The 21,540-nt window shown below is 43.6% G+C and overlaps 1 protein-coding gene across 1 annotated transcript in view; it reads left to right on the forward strand.

Moving 5' to 3' along the window:
- Positions 1–21,540, forward strand: part of CAPN1 (calpain 1) — a 105,938-nt gene that overhangs the window by 27,028 nt on the left and 57,370 nt on the right. Inside the window, exons 4-9 of the mRNA XM_063944855.1 lie at positions 7,596–7,714; positions 11,708–11,841; positions 12,026–12,194; positions 13,697–13,780; positions 14,797–14,882; positions 15,683–15,754. Coding sequence (XP_063800925.1) covers positions 7,596–7,714; positions 11,708–11,841; positions 12,026–12,194; positions 13,697–13,780; positions 14,797–14,882; positions 15,683–15,754 — 664 coding nt within the window. The remainder of the gene's footprint in view (positions 1–7,595; positions 7,715–11,707; positions 11,842–12,025; positions 12,195–13,696; positions 13,781–14,796; positions 14,883–15,682; positions 15,755–21,540) is intronic.

A 21,540-nucleotide genomic window follows, 5' to 3' on the forward strand; every position in this document is an offset into this window, starting at 1 on the left:
GAGGAGATTCCAATGTCTATCTCTTTATTTTCGGAATGGGCATGTGTAGCTGGGCAGCCGCATCTGGCCCAATGGGTCGGCCAGCTCCGAAATCTGTAAGTAACAGTGATCACGTATGCGATTACTTAATTTCTTACTGATAGCTGGAACGGGTTGTTATCAGAGTCTGTGTCCAGGTGACTGAGATTTCTTTTAAATAACCCTTGCCAATACATATTAACTTGTAATGTCCGCAAATATAAATATAGATTTACATCTAACATACAACATTTTTATAGTGCAGGTGTTGGTGATCAGTATTGAAAAAAGGGACAGTTGTAAAGACAACGCTGAAAGCCTGGGATAGTCCCTGGAAATTATATGGGCAATTTTCTACAATGCTTATGTTTGGGTTTATATAATAAGGCAAATGGAAACAAAGTGCCAGTAAAAACCACTACCAACATTGAGACATGCAGAATCATTACAAATAAGTACCACCCGTATTCTGCTCAATACTCGCCCCATACATCCAGATCATCCCCACTTTTGAGTGAAACTCTGCCCATTTACACATACACTCCATCCCACTTGAGGTCCGCGGCTCAGGATGGTTCTGACAAATTCTGGACAGTTGGGAGGAATGTTTGAGTACATTGGGTCTATTTCAGATGTGGACAGAGTAGCTATCGCTCTGTGGGCCGGATTCATACCTGATCGCTGCTGTGTGTTTTCACACAGCGGGCGATCAGGTACTAACTGCGTATGCACTGCAATGCGCACGCACGCCGGTCAACAACAAAGGACATAGTCAGCGTCAGGATGGTGCGAAAAATCCAATCGCACGGGCGTTCGCAAGGTGATTGACAGGAAGAGGCCACTTGTGTGTGTGGTAACTAACCATTTACTGGGAGTGTCCGAAAAACACAGGCATACCCAATCATTTTCAGGGAGGGTGTCTGACGTCCGCTCCGGCCCCGATCAGCCTGATGTGATTGCAGTGTAGGAGGAAGTCCTGGGCTGCGCAGAGACTGCACACAGTGGTTTTTTGCAACTCGGTGTACACATGGGATCACACACTTGCACGGCGAATTTACACTCCCCCTGGGGGCAGCGACTATCTGAACGCAGGACAGCATAATTAGCAGCCCAGCGATCAGGTCTGAATCACCCCCTATATGTTAAAGCAGTAGGAGGCATCTATTACAAGTAGATGCCTCCTGCTGCAGTAGGGATCCGTGTTATTGGATCATTGACTCACCATCGGGCAGCTTGCAGTACCCATGGGAAAAAAACACCCGGCATAGAGGCCAGGAAATCTCCGTCCAACCACGGAGATCCTGGCCTCTTCACTCCCACTAAACGGCGGCGACACGCCGCCATTTTCACAAACAGAGGCTGTCGCTGCTACCTCCCAACACTCAAAATGGCATCAGACTGTCAATCACGAACAGTCTAATGCCGGTGTTTCCTACATCGCAGGACCTGTTTGCGCACCCATGCAGAATGGGTCCTGTACATGCACAAAGTACTGAACATCGGTACTTTGTGCATCAGGAAGCAGATTCAACGGTATGTTAATAACTGCTATTGATTATATATGACAGCAGCAAACAGTGGGGCGACGGGCATAAGTTCATCCTAGTCGCCAGGAGGTAAGTTTGAGTCTTGCCCCCCATACCCTCCCTCAAAAAAAAAAATTGGGGTGAAAAATAATGTGTGTGTGTGTGTGTGTGTGTGTGTGTGTGTGTGTGTGTGTGTGTGTGTGTGTGTGTGTGTGTGTGTGTGTGTGTGATGCTTGTCTGTGTGGTCATTCTCTGAAGAATTCATAGAGTGCCGCTCCTTCCAGAGATGTATCTATTTGAATGAAAGGTCAACGTTGATGGCACCCAGTGAGCTGTTTGCACTTTTGATGAGGAGTGCCGAGTCTCTACTATTGTTTATTTTATATATATATATATATATATATATATATATATATATATATATACACACGACGAAAGTTATAAAAACTGAAACGTTAACTACGGATAAGAGCTTTGTCTCTTCCTTTTTCATTTGCTGTATAAGTCCCGTTTGAGTGCCGCCATGGTATATTTGGATTTTTTATATATATATATATATATATATATATATATATATATATATATATATATATATATATATATATATATATATATACATACAGTGAATTGGCAGGGCTCCAGCTACACTGTGTGGCAACGGCCGATGGGTCACAGTCAGACTCTCTGCAGCATACAGAATCAGCGTTCAATGGCAGGACTCCTCTCACTGTCCAGCAGCAGCGGCGGGGGTACCTTCGCTTGCTGCAGTGCAGGCTGAGCATTACCTGTTGGAAGCCGTACTATCCCCTATTGCAGGTGATAACAGGGCTCCTGGGACAGCCAATTCATTCAGCAGCAGCGGGTGTGCCACAGAGCTCTGTTGGAAGAGCAGCGGTCACACTTGGATCCTGCTATGGACCACCTGCAGGTGCCCCTTTAGGGTAGATGTCTCCATTGCCTCGGGGAGTGCTTTATCTCTTTGCAAGGTTTGATATATCTCCCTGCTTTGTCTGAGTACGAGCATAATTGGTTCCTGGGAACAACTGAGGCAACACTGCACTGTCTGCGCTGCTTCATCTGCAGTTAGTGGGAGCATGCAGCAGAGTAGTGCAGTGGCTGTATTCATTGTGACTGGGGAAAAGGCGATGCAGCTATATCCCCCCTAGGTAGTGGCAGTGTGTGTGGAGGAGACATTAGTCCCGCAGCTGAACAAGGCAAGTGACGTGTTATGTAATCAGTAGCAGAACAAGAATGATGATGTTCTGAGCTCAAAGGGAGATTAACCTGTCTCCATCCAGAATTTGAGAGAGAGAGAAAGAAACTTGATGAGTTTCCCATTTCCTAGATACAGGGAAGATGTATGAAACCTTCTAATGAGGACAAGTGGGGAATTTGTCCTTTGCAAATAATTAGCTTTTAGCTATCTTTTATTTAGTACGTTCTATAACAGGTGTTAAGCAACCCCTTGCAACGCAGCTTCTGTAGAACTACATATCCTAGCAAGCCCTGCCATAGTTTTTCTATTAGGGTATGCTAAGTCTGTGGCGGGGCATGCTGGTATGTGTATTTCTACAGCAGCCGTGGGTGCCCCAGGTTGCCTACCCCATGTTCTATAAAACTATAGCTAGAAGCTGATTTTGGCAACATTTTCACCTCTCCCCTTTAGTAGGATTGATTCATCTCCCCTGTGAGACAAGTTGAAGTTCAAGGCAGAGCATGCATTGGAGAGCGCAGGTGAAGATCGTGTTATCTAGGATATGGCGGCACCTCTGTTTATCTACTTCAGCAGACAGGTGGGGACTACAGCCGGGTGGCTGACTTACAGTAAGCGCAATAACTGGAAGGACACCCTGCAATAACACACCAATGCAAATAAGGGTTACACAGTGATTGGTAAGAAGTACTCGCGGACTCTTTCCATAGGAAGGCTGTCTTGTTACAGGAATATACGCTGTGTAAGTAAAATGTTCTCACATTAAGGAAGCATCAGGTGTATACTACAAAATGTGCCTATGTCTCGGTAGTATCGGTCGCTGTCAGTGTTACAAATACCAGTTTGGGGTACCTCTCACTAATCTATTGTATTGTAGCTATTGTTTGGGCAATAGAGCACAGGGGGCGTTCCAGGGTGTGATGTGTGTGGGTGTTATAGGATGGCAATGCAATGTGTAGTTTTATTTTGGGTGTGTGACACAGGGATTCCCTCAGGCGTCACTCCCTCCTGTCTTGCATTTCTCTTCTCTGAGTCACTGCTCTTTAGCTAAGGCGTGTCTGTGTTCCTGTGTGAGAGTAGTGCTCCCATTATGCAGCATGTTGTGTTACACTTCATTATCTCATGGTACAGAAACATTTATAGCACTGTAATGTACTTCACTCTCTCTGACCTTCGTGCTCTGTATTCTATATAATTTACATCTTCTAATTTACATGTGGGTGTTAGATCATAAATACAAGAGCTGTTTCTAGAGAATGGCTATATAGTTTGTCTTACAGTTGTGCCACTTTTTGCCCTTTGTTTAAACCCCTATTCTTCCTATTTTCACATGTTCCTCATTACTGGATACAATTTTTTTTTATTTTATCTGATTTGAACCCTATCTCTGTTACTACATTTAGAGGGACATTTACTAAGCAGTGATAAGAGCGGAGAAGTGAGCTAGTGGAGAAATTGCCTATGGCAACCAATCAGCAGTGAAGTAACCTCTATAATTTGCATACTATAAAAGTATACAGAGCTGCTGATTGGTTGCCAGGGGCAACTTCTCCACTGGCTCACTTCTCTGCTCTTATCACTGCTTAGTAAATGTTCCCCTTTGTCTACAATTACACTTGTGTTGCACCTTTTTCTCTTCTTACCAAACCTTCTTCTCTGGATCCTCATGAAATTATTTCTTAGTAGGAGATCCAGTTTGTTAAGGCGGTCAATAATGTCTGCAAATATGTGCATGTGATAAAAACTTGCCACTCATGTCCAGGCAAGTTGGTAAATCCAATTGATTAATGACCTCTTACTGAATGCACAACAGGCCCCAATATACTACAACCGCTTGGTTATTTGAGAAAGACTAACCCCTTATTAAAGAAGTAATCACCTTGTTTTATTAATTTTTCCTTTTGAAATTAGGGAAGTCAGGAGAGAGCAGTGAAGTCCCAGATCTCGCTACTGTCTTTTATGAAGTGGACAGATCCTTGATGATGTGTTTCACTGGCTATAAAACACTAATCTTTTACTGAGCCCTGTCCATTCCACCGGAGGGATGTATTGGAGTCCGCGATTGCCGGAGGTGTGTTATGCCGGCTGAACTTGGGCATTTTTTTAAAGGGGCAAACATTTACAAGGCAAAACCATGCCTTGTAAGTGATTGCCCCTTTGAAAAAACAGGTCGTCCATCATCCCGCACCTCTGGCGAGGTCGGACTTTATTACATCCCGCCGCACATATCTGGCATATAGATATTGATAAATTCCACCGTTTTTTATATCTAGAAATTAGGAAGAATGGATAGATTTGCCTCTTATAAACCTATAATTCCAGAATATCTGCAGTATTTCAGCAAAATTCATTCCTATGTTTTCTTAAGGTGGGTACACACTAATAGATATATCTGCAGATCAATTGATCTGCAGATATATCTATGGACGGATCGAGCAGTGTGTTCAGCATACACACTGCCCGATCCGTCGGGGACTGACGTCATGAACTGGGCGGGAGTGTCAATCACCGCCGGCTGCCGCAGTATGTGTACGGGCGGTCGGCCGACCGCCCCGTACACACACAGCGATGTGCCAATATATCGGAAGATATATTGGCCGTCGGCTGTGCTGCTGGGCCGACGCGATACGTCTGTGAACGACGGAGTTCACAGACGTATTGGCCGTACACACTGGCCGACGGTCCCGCGATATATCGGCCGTTCAGGAGAACGGCCGATATATCGACCAGTGTGTACGGGCCTTGAGAGCTCCAGCCAATCAGCTCCTAACGGTTATGTGTTTGAAAAATGACAGTTATGAGCTGATTGGCAGGAGTCCAATTTATCATTCATGGCAAGCAATAAGAATATCACTAACTGTTAAATCTGCCCCTTCCTCATATTTACTGAAGTGTGGGTTTTTAGAATTGGAGATGTTTCCAATAGCAACCAATTAGATTCTAGCTATTTTCTAGAAGATGTAAGATAAATGTTACGTAGAATCTGATTGGTTGCTGTGGGCAACATCTCCACTTCTGAAAACCAGCACTTTAGTAAATATACCCCATTGTGTTATATGTAATAGGATGCAATTTTCATGAAAAGGCGTACTTTCTGCGATAAGTGCTGAGATCACGCCGGGTCACTGGAATGGCACCCTGTTACATATAGCCCTTTGCCTTATGTAGGGTCTATGTAATGGATCTATTTAAAGTACACAAGCTGAAAAGCAATTCCTATTTTGTTTGTACTTATCACAATGCAGCTATGTAGCAATGATTTCCACATTTCTCTGGTTTTCAGTGTCTGACCCCTACATTTCGTAATAGCTCAACCTTACATTCTTATTAGCTTCTTATTTTCTTCAACACAGATCTTATGTTCTCCAATAAAACATTGATGTTCAGTATTATCACATCCTTACTGCTCTGTATCCTATAGAGTCACTCCACTATTGCAGACAAAGGGGTCTATTTACAAAGCCTTGGATTGAGATAAAGTACCAGCCAATCGGCTCCTATCTGTCATTTTTCAAACTCAGCCTGTGGCATGGCAGTTAGGAGCTGATTGGCTGGTGCCAGGCTGGTGACAGGTGCGTACAAAGGGTACCCCAGTACCGGACCCCAAGGCTTTGAGGGGCCCCAAGTTGTGGAGGGCACCAGCAGCAGGAAAATGCTTTTTATTCTGCACACTTGTATTTATTTTATGTAGGATGGCGCCGCGCCGGCCCCATATAGAATAGTCCAGCGGCGTAATGTAATCCCCGGCTTCCAGCAGCCCCACTCTGAGCCTCTGACCTCAACGTCACATGCAGTATGACGTCCGGCGCGTCGCTACATGCCGCCGACATGCCCTTCCCTGGCTACTGCCGCAGTGCTGTGGCGGCTTCCGTCCTTTGAGGAACACAGGCTCTCAGGCGGCAACAGTTGAAACGAAAGAGAGCAACCTGACAGACTGCTGGGGGGGGGGGGGGGGGGGGGGGTGAGCACAAGACAACCAGGATTGATTCGGTGGTGACTCTGGTGAGTCAGAGTCCTTTGGCAGGGCAGTGCCATGTTTTTTTTTTTGTTTTGTTTTTTTATTACACTTGTCTGATTAACCGGTCATTAATATTAATCATCTTGCACTGAATGCTACACCATTTCTGTAAAAAACACTGGGGTGAGAAATAGGGATCATATTTAACAATTGCTGGCTGGATCAAGCTTTCAGGTCATAAGGGGGCGCAGAGATATCAGTGTACAGGGCTCCAGCGACTTTATCTCCATCCAAGGCTTAGTAAATAGACCCATTAGTAGAATGTACAGTTGTGTTGTGTACTTGTGGGCTACCAGCCATATTCTCTCATGTCTTCTCTCTGTCTGTGATTACTGCAATTTACACTGTCTGCGCATTCTTCCTCTTCCTCTTCCTCTTTGGTTTAAATCACATTCACTGCACATTGGGGCTGATTATGAGTCACATGCTGCTACGACTGCTTTAGCTCCTTTTCCCGTATTGGAGTCTGTGACTATATGCTGTTGCTAGTAAAAGTACAATTGTGCGTCAGAATGTGTACGCAGCCACTTCAGCGACACGTCTGCAGCACTTCCATAAGACGAAACATCTCTGTGCGTCTGAATTGTCACATTCCTGTCACCACCCAGAAATGCACAGTACATGTTCAATGCACTTCTAAAAATGCTTCTATGACTGTAAGAGCACAATTGGGACTCATAGACACATGCACAGTAAAGAAAATCGCTTAACAGTGTCCAACATAGCGCGCAACTCACAATCACTTCCACCTTGTCTCTCTCGTTAGACTCAATTTTGAGATTTGAAAGTGTCATTTTCACAATTTTCTCATCCTGGTCAGGTGACTGTTGGCTCCTCGCTGCCATTGCTTCTCTCACGCTAAACGACACTATTCTCCATCGTGTGGTTCCCCATGGCCAGAGCTTCCAGGAGAATTATGCAGGAGTCTTCCATTTCCAGGTAACATGTATTATTACTTCCAGGATTAGGGGTAGATGTATGAAGCAGTGATAAGACTGGAAAAGTGTACCATGGAAACCAATCAGCTGCTACGTTTATTTTTTATAGAATGCACTTAATCAATGTTACTTCAAAGCTGATTGGTTGCCATGGCACACTTTTCCACTCTTATCACTGCTTCATACATCTACACCTAGGGGCACGCACCTGTTCCTGTCATTCACCCAGTAATGGGAATACAGACACTCGCCATATGTTTGAGCCCAGAGTTTTAGAATGTTGTGCAGTATCGCTTAACATAACAGTAAATGTAATATAAAAATAGAATCTTGTTACATAACAGTTCCCTATACACTGATAGAACTTAAGATGTGTTGTATTGTTAACAACTAACAATGGTCAGCCTTGTTTATAATCAGCCATGACGGGACTGGTACGTTTAGGGCATGAAGGCTGAGGTACGTAGATAAAATACTTCTCCCATGACCACATTAATATTGTAAATATCCTACAGCTTTATCATGCTCCTCCCTCCTTAGCAATCATGTGGTCCTGCGTGATTCTGTCTTTGTCAGGGTTATATTTGCTAACCGACATGGGCTGGGTGCGAATATTACTAACTAGCCATCAATATACATCTATCACTTGGTTTCCAACTGAGGTGTTGATGTGTCAAGCAATGAAAACATGTTGAAGTGGACCAGTGGAGAAGTTTCCCATACCAACCAATCTGCTTTGAAGTAGCAATTATCATGTCTATTCTAAAAAAAAAGGTTGAAGATGGTTGCCGTGGGCATCTTTTCCACCAAACCACTTCTCCACTATCTTCACGGCTTCATATATCACCCCTATATCTCCTATTGGGACAGCACAGTGGTTCAGTGGTTAGCTTTAAGCTAAGGTCTTGGTTTGTACATATGTTCTTCCCATGTTTCCGTATTTACCCACGGTACTTCCCCACAAAGTCCAAAACATAGTAGATTAATTTATAGTGAATATTGCGCTCACTTCAGGGCTAAGGGGGTGGATGGTGCTTCTATATCTGGAAGTTGGAACCTAAATTTGTCTTTTTAGGTAGACACAATGCTCCGATTACAGTATGATAAAAAGGTGTAGAATAACTGCCTTGGTACATGTAAGTCCACGGTGTGTCAACTTGTGTCTGTCTAATAGGCAGCTAAGGGCAATGTTCTTATTGATGCCTGTGGAGCGGTATAGAGTGACCACAGAGTGGGGGTCTAGATGACAAGGGTAGGTGTCCTGAGAGGATGGTGTCCGCACTGCCTACTTAACTGTTCCAGTGTCCTGTTAGCTGATGTAAAGTCTTGTCCACTATCCTGTGGATTCTTACTATGTCGGGACACACCGTGGACTTACAGGTACCCAGGCAGTTATTCTACACTTTTTATTTTTTATTTTGGCATATTGTAATCTGAGCATTATGTCTACTTCAATAAAGGCAAATTTAGGTTTACAATTTGTGAGGAGTTTAATTGATAGAACCTATTTTCACTCACAACCTCAACATACACAGGAACAAATGCCCTGTGCTGCACTGTATCACCCCCATTTATTCATACTAATAGGTTAATTGGCTTTTGTAAAAAATGTGTTGTGTGTATATATGTATATGTACCCAAAATAGCTGCCTCACCTTTTACAATAATTCAAAGTGCTTTGAGTCATATTAGGAAAAATGTGTTACAGAAATACACTCACTACTGTTATTATCACAGTTAACTGGTTTGAATAAAGTGGCTGGAAATGTATTTTGTAATATCTTGGGTTATTGGATTTGGAGGATATATGGTGGTAACCTAAACTAAGACACAGTTGTAATACAGAAAGGGAGCATGTGGAAGAAATACGTGTACCGCATGCACCCGTCTGACCAGTGGTGACACAACTGAGTGCATAGATGAATCAGGTTTCTGACAATGACTGGGATTTGCTAGTCTTTCAGCGCAAAAGGGTGAATTAACCTCACTTTGGGGTAGATGTACTAAGCAGTGAAAACAGTGGAGAAGTGAGCCAGTGGAGAAGTTGCCCATGGCAACCAATCAGAATTGACGTAACATTTAGAATTTGCATACTGGGCAATTCCATTTGTGACAGACACGACAAATGATTCACTGCAAGAATAATGATGATTATTTTTTTCATTAATAAATATCATAAGTTCTGCAAACTATGCTAGTTATAAACTATAATCATTCAGTTAACTGTTAAAGTAACAGGGAAGTTTAATTCTGTAATTATCAGAATTATACAGGTACAAATATTATGTGACAGACACGGCACTGAACGGGAGCACAAATTCAGGATGATTATTACTTCCTTCCAAATATTCCAAAATATGAAACCTACAGTTCCATGACTTAACACTGAGAATGATAGAGTTGTTGGCTTGGTTGGGTAAAGAAGATAAGAAATTTCAAGTATTTGTAAATATTTTATTAAACATCATTCCTGTGAACAACACGACATAGGAATTGTGACAGACACGACATGTTCCAAAATACTTGCAAAAACCATTTAAATCTGTCAAACTACATCATTATCAAAGCTAACATCTTGAAAATATACAAAAATATATATATTACCAGCATCTATAAGACTTATTATTAGTTATCTCCAAAATTATGTTTATATAAGGACAATTACATACCTGTAAACAGTTGTCAAATAAGGCACACAGTCACCACAGCTTTCCACAGACTGCCATCTTGAATAAACAATGCTGCTAACTTATGATTTATGAAAAACAGGTGTTTATCATCTTTGGTTTTACAAAATATTAACTTCAGAGAATAGAAATTTTCACTACAAGATTAATTGTGGCCACGTTCAGGAAAAGATGTTCTGGTTGACATAATCATGGAATTACCCTACTATAAAACTATACAGAGCAGCTGATTGGTTGCCATGGGCAACTGCTCCACATGCTCACTTCTCCACTTTTATTACTGCTTAGTACATACCCCTTTACCGGGATCTGCAACGCTCATCTTATATACTCAACCATAGTACAGCACATTTACTGCAATTACACATAGTGTATGTATGTATGTATGTATGTGTATATGTATGTATGCAGTAGCCAGTAGTTTTTGATGTTCAAGATAGTTAAAGTCAAATAAATATGAAAAGTGATTTTATTTATCTTATTACTGAGAGAGCTCTTCATTGATCTGCTTAATATATATTTGAACTCTTTCTCTAAAGTCTGTTTTTTGAAGAACAAAAGGGATTGTACTTTCCTCACCTAGTTTTTGTTGTGCACATTTTAAACTAACCCTAAAATAAACATTTTATGTGCAGAATAATCACCACTAATAGTTTTAGTTTAATCATACTCTTACATACCCACCAGGTTTTAGTTTTTTTTAATCAAATGCCACCCCTGCCCATCAGCTATGCCATCACTTGCACTTCTGGCCACAAGCTTTTCCATGACATTCCCCCCTGCCCGCCAGCTTTTCTCTAGTGTGCCCCACATTACCCATTCTCCTTACATTATGCCGGTGCTTTCAGACACACAGGAACACTTTCCCTAAATCATGTGAGACTGGGAATCGGGGTCAGAGGATTGTGTGTTGGGCTACTAAAATCAGAGGTCGGCACACTCTTCTATGACACCTGCCTTGTTTCACCCCTTGCCTGGCAGGATCTGGCTCCAAGGCCTGCTGGAGTGTCCCTTAGGACTTTATCAAATCAACCAGTGAAAATATCCCATATTGCTTGGGTATTTACTATTCTTAACTATTAAAACTAATGAAATAGTTGTGCTTTGACTGTTAAATTACATTTAAAAAAAAGATAAAGGGGGAAAAAAATCCTCTCACCGATCTCCCCAAAAGTGCAAGGTCATCATCTTTATGCTAAATATATTTACCATCATAATCAGTAGGCCATTATTGTGTATAAACAGCTGATTCATCATATTATATAAAGAATGACCGTCTTCACCTGCGGAAATCTTTGTGTTTACAGCTTTGGCAGTATGGCGAGTGGGTAGATGTCGTTGTGGATGACTTGCTCCCAGTTAAAGATGGGAAACTTGTTTTTGTGCACTCAGCTGCAGGGAATGAATTCTGGAGTGCGCTGCTGGAAAAGGCCTATGCTAAGTATGAGCCCTGCTAATCCAATATACAAACAAATACCCTTATTAATTCTAGATTCCTCCCTGTGCAAACACCTACCAACATGGCCCATCCTCTGTGAAACTTCTGTAATATCATGAAATCCATATCTGTCGTCACATTGAACTTTACTGAGCCAACTTTTCTTGTCTATGTGCAATCTCTGCAGAGCTAATGGGAGTTATGAGGCTCTGTCTGGAGGAAGTACCTCAGAAGGTTTTGAAGACTTTACAGGAGGCGTTACGGAGTGGTACGAGCTGAAGAAACCTCCTGCAGACCTTTATACCATAATTTTAAAGGCTTTGGAGAGGGGTTCCCTTATGGGTTGCTCTATTGATGTGAGTGAGTCCTTGGGATCATCTGTATTCTGTGGCCAGCAAATAATCTCTCCTCTTACTCTTTTCTCTCATTTACATTTTCTATGGAAGTTTTCCGCTGCTCCATTTCTGCTGTCTCTTTGATTTTCTATAGCATGTATGTTATCTGAACAGTGAATAACTGGTGTTATGTCCCAACTCCAGTTACCCAGGCCCTCTAATAGTGCATGTATTCCACATATTCTAGTTGGTGCACAGGTGTATTTATTACTGACCGACACATTTGAAAAGATCCACAGGTGGGGTTGGGATCCCGGTGGCCGGGATCCCAGCCGGCAGCATACCGATGACTGGATCCCGGGCATCAGAATGCCGGTGGGGGAGTGGAACGAAGCCCCTTGTGGTCTCGCTGCGCTCCCCACAGGTTCTATTCCCACTCTATGGGTGTCGTGGACACCCACGAGTGGAAATAGTCCCAGTAAGTCGGCATGCCAACTGTCGGCGTTTCTAGCGGTCAGGATTCCAGCATCAGTATTCTGACCGCCGGGATCCCGACTGCTGGTAACGTGATTACATCCCCACAGGCGGTGCTAATTACTTCACTTGTGGTATTTAGGAGATCTGTAAAACATGCATTGTTACAGGTCCCTGGGGAATGGAGTTGCGAAACTATGATCTTTTCCATATGTGAGCACTGGATGCAACACCCAAAGTACTTGTATGTCTGAGCCCTATGATGGTTCTGTTTGGTTACATATGGTCACCACTAATCACAGCTCAGATAGATAATGCTGAAGTAATTTGCTAAACTATATCCCTGTGTTAATTAAGTTATGATGATTATGATATCACACATACCTACTCTCCTGCAAGTTGCAGGAGACTCCCGAGTTTTTTGGTAGCCCCCTGAACCCCTCTAAAGAGTGGCCGCATCAGCCGCATCCTATCCGCTTCCTAGTGCGGACGGCAAGATGAGGAGATTATGCATGTAATTGATGCGCTGTATGGTGAGGTCAGGACTAAATGACGTGATTTTATGTCATTTAGCTCAGCCCTCTACCCGTAGTCCTGTGAATTGCCTTATTTTAGGGGCAGGGCCTAGTAACAGCCCGGTCCCTCCCCCAAAGTGCAAGCACTGTCTCCTACCTGGGCTTCTCCTGGAAAGGAGACTTCACAAATAGGCAAGTATGATCTATTATTGTGATCTATCTTCCCACTTTCCTGTCAATTGTTCAATTTGTTTTCCTTTATGTAGAAAATAATTTCACTTTAACGCTTGTCTATAGTCCCTGTTTTAAATATCAATGACTAATTCTATATGGGACTGATTATCCTGGATAGCAAACAGCCCTAGCTGTTAGCATGTTTCTCTTTTCTAATCTCCACCATTATAGTTCTTCTTTACCTTACTGTTCATTACCTGTTCTTTCTATGTCTTGTTTTGTTTATAATTCTTTGCCTATGTGTGTTCATTTCATGCTCATTTACTTATCTTGTTCCTCATTTTTTCTTCTTTATTTTAGATCACTAGTGCAACTGACATGGAAGCTGTAACGTTCAAGAAACTGGTCAAAGGCCATGCTTATTCCGTAACTGGCGCCAAAGAGGTAACAATGGAGCTAGTGTGGAGAATAAATATATTTGTGAAAAGTTTGGTAGTATGTTGTAATTTTCATTTATTCCACTTAAAAATTGCATTTAGAGACATCTAGAAAGGGCGCCTATCCTTTAGCGAGGCCGGCTTGCCGCCTATCCTTTAGCGAGGCCGGCTTGCCGCCTATCCTTTAGCGAGGCTGGCTTTCCGCCTGTCACCTGGCGAGGCTGGCTTGCTGCCTGTCCCCTGGCGAGGCCGGCTGGCCGCCTGTCCCCTGGCGAGGCCGGCTGGCCGCCTGTCCCCTGGCGAGGCCGGCTGGCCACCTGTCCCCTGGCGAGGCCGGCTTGCCACCACCTTCCTCCTAGAGATATCTACTTTTCTTCTCAATTCTTTTTGCTTATAGACAGGCTGCCTAATTTAATGATTAGGATGAGACCTGATTTATGGCACTGAATTGGTTACAGGCAAATTAAACTATTTCACAGTGAGAAGACCATGTGAAACCCATACCCCCAACCATGTAGTAAGGAAAACCTTTCTTAATATTCTTTGACCAACCGTTTTTGCCCCCTATCCCCTGGCGAGGCCGGCTTGCCCCCTATCCCCTGGCGAGGCCGGCTTGCCCCCTATCCCCTGACGAGGCCGGCTTGCCCCCAATACCGTAATAACAAGGCCGGCTTGCCACCTATCCCTTAACTAGGCCAGCTTGTCACCACCTTCCTCCTAGAGGTGTCAGCTTTCCTTCTTGGTTGTTTTTGCATGTAGTCAGACTGTCTAATTTAATGATTAGGAAGAGACCTGATTTATGGAACTGAATAGTTTACAAGCAAATTTAACTATTTTACGGAGAGAAGACCATGTGAAACTCATACACCCAACCATTTTGTAGGGAATTCCTTTCTAAATATTCTTTGTCCAACCCTGTTTTCTTTCTTACACTGCAAAACTAATTCTTGTTTTTGTATGGTACAAAAGTTTGCACACTGTATTTCCATTACAACTTGTTTATAGTCTTGTGTTATACTGTAGGTCAACTACAGAGGTCAGAGCACAAAACTAATTAGAATGAGGAACCCTTGGGGCGAGGTAGAATGGACTGGTGCCTGGAGTGATAAGTAAGATGCATCACAAATATATCATGCATTTTATATATAGATACTGACTTTTTCACAGGCTATGGGGGTAATTCAGATCTGATCACAGAAGCAAATTTGTTAGCTAATGGGCAAAACAATGTGCAGTGCAAGGGGGGCAGATGTAACATTTGCAGAGAGAGTTAGGGTGTGTACACACGGTGAGATATTTTCTTTCGATTTTGACTATATAGTCAAAATCGCAAGAAAAGTTAGTGCAGATCGCAAGGTGAAAGTCACCTTGCGATCCCGATTCAATCCCGATGCGCGGGCCCGCCAGGTCGGCATCGCAAGAAAAGATAGACTCTGCAGGCAAGTCAATCCTTGCTAGATCGGTGTACTATCTAGTTCATCTCACATGTCAATGACTTTTACATAAGCCAAAATCTCATATAAGCCAAAATCGTAAGCACACATAGTCCATATCTCAAGAAAAGTTAGTCAAAATCGGTGGTGCTGGGCTCCGGGGAGTTCAAGGGAAATCGCAAGTGAAAATCGGGCATAGCAAGGATCTCACCGTGTGTACACACCCTTAGATTTGGTTGGATTATATTTGTTTCTGTGCAGGGTAAACACTTGCTGCTTTATTTATACACTGCAATTTAAATTTCAGTTTGAACAGACCCCACCCAAATCTAACTCTCAATGCACATGTTATATCTGCCCCCCCTGCAGTGCACATGGTTTTGCCCCTTAGCGAACAAATTTGCTGCTGCGATCATATCTGAAGTAGGCCCTATAACCAAATGGCCTATTCTAAACGCAGTCACATCTCTTTCTAGTTCAAATGAGTGGAATTCTGTGGATCCATCAGAGAGAGATCTGAGACTTAAAATGGAGGATGGTGAATTTTGGTGAGTTAAAAATAGACCAAAGTAATATTGATTCACAATTTATTTATTATTATTTATGAAGTTTTTTTATACAGCAAGCAAATTCCGTTGCACTTTACAAAATGAAACAACAGTAATAAAACAAAACTGGGTAATAACAGTCATAGAGGTTGAATGACCCTGCTCGCATGCTTACAAGCTATAGGCATTGATACACAAGGGTAGGTGTTAGTCATTGCATAATGGTCCACCAGATTGCAGAGGTTCTTGGTGGGCTGTATGATATGGTAACACAGCAGTGTTGGCCTTGGATCAGTAGGATGGGAAATTAAGAAGGCGAAAACATGTGTGTATATGTTTGGACTGTACAATGGGGATGCAGTTGGATAGGAAAGTTTATAAAGTTTATGTGGGTAGTTCCGTAATTTGATAAGCTTGACCGAAGAGGTGAGTTTTCAGATAACGCTTGAAGGTTTAGAAACTAGAGCAGAGTCTTTTGTGCATGAGAGAGCATTCCACAGAGTGGGTGCAGCAGAAGAAAGTCCTGCAATCGTGCTTGGGAATGAGTAATAAGTGTGGATGAAAGACGTAGATCTTGTGAAGAACGAAAAGGTTTGGTTGGGAGATATTTTAAGTGAAGAGATGTACGTTGATGTAGTTTGGTTAATGACTTTGTGTGAGTAAAAGTATTTTATATTGAATACGGTAGAATACAGGTAACCAGTGGAGAGACTGACAAGAGTAGATCCATAGACGATGAAGGTCTTGCGAGGAAGACTGGCCTCGCAGCTGATTTTAGAATGGATTGTAGTGGTGAGTCTCTTTTTGGTAAAACCAGTAAGAAGGCTATTGAAATAATCAGTGCAGGAGATAATGAGAACATGGATTACAGTTTTTGCAGTGTCTTGTGTAAGGTATGGTCATATTTTGGTTATGATTGGTTTGTAACATGATTTTGAGAGAGATGAATGTAGGGAACAAAGGACAGTTCAGAGTCAAGGATGATACCTAGGCAGCGAGTTTGTAGGGTAGGATTGGTTGTCAAGTTCTCAACAGTGATAGAGATATCCGGTTGGTAACTACTATTGGTCGGTGGAAATATAATTATTTCTGTTTTGTAAATATTAAGTTTGAGGAGGGAAGATGACATCCAAGATGAAATGGCAGACAGGCATTAAGTGACTCGGACCAATACAGATGGTGACAAATGTAGGGATGATAGATAGATAGATAAGATAGATAGATAGATAGATAAGATAGATTTGAGTATCATCTGCGTACAGATGATACTGTAATCCGAAAAAGCTGATTCGTTTAAAAAAAAAAAAAGTGGTATAGATTGAGAAAAACTGATAGAGGTAGCGAAGAGGAGGTGGATTCAGAGAAGCGGACACTGAAAGAGTAATTAGATAGGTATGATGAGAACCAAGAAAGGGCTATGTCGTGAAGATTTGGGGATTGTAGTGTTTGTATGAGAAGATTGGTTAACAGTGTCAAAAGCAGCAGGGAGATTAGAAGTAATGGCCCTAAAGGTGTGTACACACGGTGAGATTTTTTCTTCCGATTCTGACTATATAGTCAAAATCGGAAGAAAAGTTAGTGCAGATCGCAAGGTGACAGTCACCTTGCGATCCCGATTCGATGCCGATGCGCGGTCCTGCGCGGTCGGCATCGAAAGAAAAAATAGATTGTGCAGGCAAGTCAATTTTGGCTATCTCTATAGAAGAGATAGCCAAAATCGCACATAGCAAGTATCGCAAGCACACTTATTATGTGCTTGCGATACTGGCTAAGTGCCGACCCGGCCCCTGTCGCATAGTGAGAATCGGGCATAACCCGAATCTCACCGTGTGTACACACTTTTAGACTTAGCAATAACCAGATCATTCACTACTTTAGTCAGTGCCATATCTGCGGAGCGTTGGGAACGAAAGCCTGACTGAGGTGGGTCCCATATAAGTTGTGGATCCATTAAGTGTATGAGGTAAGTTTAGGCAAGTCTCTCAAGTAGCTTGGAGGGGCATGGGAGCTGAGAGATGGGACTGTAGTTTGAGAGAGTTAGGGTCAGAATTAATTTTTTTCAGAATGAGAGTAATCACTGCATGCTTGAACAGTGAAGGAAAGATACCAGTATAGTGAGTGATTACAGATTTTAGTTAAGTTTGGGATGAGCACAGGAGACAGAGCTTTGCTTATTTGTGAGGGTATAGGATCAAGAGGAGAGGTAGTGGAGTAGGAGGATGAGAAGAGCGTTGATACTTCATCTTCAGTTGTGAAAGCAAAGGAAGAGAAAGTGCCAGAGGGTTCTGGTAGGGAACTGAGCAGGCCACTGGCTAAGGAATAGCATACCATTTTATTTCGGATCTTATCAGTCTTGTCCTTGATGTACAATCCTAGAGTATCTCGTTAAATGGTATTATTTCTCCTAGAAACGGTGCAAACTTTTTAGCAGTATCAATTTTGAATGAATACCATTCATTATTTCTACTGCAAATAATAGAGGTGGTTGGTTGGGACCAAGTAGATAAAAAGCAAAACTAGAACTGGTGTAACACTAGGATTTATAAACAGACAGCACAAATAAGCAAAGCGGCTCTCATGGAGTGGCTGGGAGACTCCTAGAATTCTGTGTGTTCGTCCAGACATCTGAGAGAGTATGCAGTTCTCCAGGATGGTGGGAGAAGTGGATGAGGCTCCATTCATTATGCTGCATCGTGCATTAGTAAGCAGGGCATGGTGCATAGATGGGATGTAGTTATGTGACCAGCGATCAGGAGAATTCGCATTACCTCCCCCTACATCCAGCCCCCTTACTATCCCGGCAGTCGGCATGCTGACCAACAGGGGCTATTCCCCCTCAGTGTCCCCGACACCCATAGAGTGGGAATAGAACCAATCGGTCGCCACCGAGCTTGCAAGGGGCTTGTGATGCTCGCCCCCCCCACCGGCATTCCGCTGCCTCCTGACCGCCCACGCAATACACACCCATATAGATGGCTGGGTGGGCTGTAATTGTGATTCCTAAACCAACTCACCTGGACAATGTAGACCTATTTCCTGCATAGCTTGGAGAGGAGGTCTACATAGAGGAAATATCTAAACACATATTTTGCTGTTTGAAGCTTTCACTTACCTGGTTCGACGGTGACTGTCCCCTGCTGACTTCCTCTGTTTTCCACTTGTCCAACACTAAATTCTGTGCCAGCACCATCCTCCTGTCATTACAGGGATGTCCCACTTCTCTCTCTCTCTGAATTTCTAGTGGTCATGTAACCACTGATGTCACCGGAGTGGGCAGTGGCGGACCTACATTTGTGGGGCCCTGAAGCTTAAACTGTTATGCGGGCCCCTTCACAACCAGCAAGAATAGGGCAACATACAACAAGGTGCATAGGGCCTTGCTGCCCTTGCAAGGACAGCACACACCGCTCAGCGCCAGCACAATAACCTTATTATGACGGATCTTTGTTCCAGGCTCCTTCTCACCTCTCATTACTCGCTGGCTTCTTCCTAGATGGGCCCTCTCAGGATCCTCCATTCCCGAGAATGATACAAAGTTCTGCAGGCTGTCAGGAATTGTAGTTTAAAATGGGTACAACTTTCACATTATTTACAGAGAGCAAACTACAGAGCTAGACTACAACTCCCAGCAGCTCCTGCGGTACTAAGCGATGCTCATGCAAGCTGTAATATCAGCTATGCTGTACTAGAAGCCTGGTTGTTATGGTGTTAATGGCGATAAGCTATAACTATATAGTACATAAAAACAAGAGGTGAAAATCTGATTTTTGGTGTTAAAATGCTCAAGCATGACAAGAGTCATGAGTGACGATTCTATCACTAAAATAACCTTATTTTAATAATAGACACTTAAAATCTCCATCGATTTTTGTTGAAAAATTCACTCATTAAAAAAAAGCTTCTTCAGGGGCCCTGAAGCTTAATCTTCATTAGTTCCCCAGTAATTCCCCCTTCTGGGTGAGAGATGCAAGCAGTTTAAACTAGTTAAAGCACCAATCTGGCTGCTACAAGCTTCCTGAATATTAAGCTTCATACACCTAGGGCCGGCTATATTATGCAGTGGCGGAACTACCAGTGGTGCAGCTGGTTCGATGCACAGGGGTCCCTGGTGTCCTAAGGGGCCTGTGGCTGCGATCCATTTCTTGTTCCTCCCAGGAGTGACTACCAACCACCAATTCCTTAGCCAAGCTGCACAGGCATTACTGTATGCTGCAGCCCTGTCCCTCTATCCCCCCTCATTGCTGCAATATTCAGCTTCAGCCACCGCAGCGAGTGCTCTGCAGCTGCATTACATTGCTCCTCCGGACACCGGATTGGGGGGCAGCTCTACAACTAGGTGGGGATTCCCACTGCTTGCTGCTGTCATCGGTGCTGAGGAAGAAACTGCTTCCACTCCAGCTAAGTGCCAGTGCAGGGTGTGGATGTAACCAGGGTGAAGTGCGGTTCTGCGGGGAACTGTTACAAGTGTGCTGGAAAAGTGTGAAGTAGGACTTCAGAGCGCTTTCATGCCACAGGTGGGGGGAGGGGGGTGGGTTGTTTGTGAGCTTCCACTACCTTTCTTTGCCATCCAGTGCTTCTCTTTGTCACCCAATGTCTCCCACTGTTACCCTCTGACCACCCCTGCCTCCCTCTGGCTCCCTGCAATCCCCTGCCGCTTGCTGTCACAAACTGACACCCCCAGACTCCCTGTCATCCACTACTTCCTGCTGTCGCCCTCTACCTCTCCCTGTTACCCACTGCCTTTCCTTGTTACCTTGTCACCCACTGCCTCTATCTATCACCCACTGCTTCTGCCTGACATCTACTCCCTCTCCCAGTCACCCACTGCCTTTCCCTGTGGTGCGGAGGAGAGGGGATCAAGGCATATTTTTGCACCTGGGCCCAGCACTCGCAAGTACCTGCCCTGGTGTTATGCATCACATATTGCACGAGATACATACCGCCACTTATCGCTTAAGTTCTACTTTCAGTAGCTTGATACATATGGGGAATGTGGCAAACCTCCAAGTTTAGTACATCCCGCTCCTAGTCTCTAGCGTTCTTGACATATATTATTGCTCTCTGTATGACCTGACTTGCACATAACACTTTGTTCTCAACCCCTGGCTTAGTACTGTGCTACACATTTTTTACACCCATCTTATGACCTGATCAGACCATTCTACTTTCCTGGCCCTTTTTTGTCTTTGGTGTTACCACTCCATTACGAGACCTGGCTTCCTGACTAATCATTACATCTATCATGCTAGAAATCAGCACAGAAGAGCCACGACATGTGTGCTAAGTGCAGCAAAACCCAAACTGCCTTGTGGGGTTCCCTGGTGAACACAACAAATACGTTGTGTGCTCCTGTTGTTGGTAGTGCCAGTCCACATTTCTGACCAAGAATCGTGACACATGCATCCAGTTTTGACTTGCATGTATTCATAAGCTATCTTTTAGGATGTGTGTCTTTGCGGGATGCGTTCCGGATGCCGGTGGTCATGTGACCGTTACCGCAATCCCTTCATAACTCAGGAGATCGGCCCTGGAACACTAACAGCTGACAATCCGAAAGTAACTATTGGGGATCACTTTAGAGTTATGGCCCGGGGTGGAGGGGTTAGGCCCTAGGGGGGGTTAGGGATAGGCACTTGGGGGGGGGGGGTTAGCCCTAGCCATCACCCATCGAACGTTAGCCCTAACCACCATTCCTCGGGGGTTAGCCCTAGCCACCACCTTCGGGAGTTTAGGGTTAGGGTAGGGGATGGGGGAGGGTAAAAATACTTACCCCCTCAAATGTCGGG

The sequence above is a fragment of the Pseudophryne corroboree genome, chromosome 11, assembly GCF_028390025.1.
Source record: "Pseudophryne corroboree isolate aPseCor3 chromosome 11, aPseCor3.hap2, whole genome shotgun sequence".
Classification (NCBI taxonomy): domain Eukaryota; kingdom Metazoa; phylum Chordata; class Amphibia; order Anura; family Myobatrachidae; genus Pseudophryne; species Pseudophryne corroboree.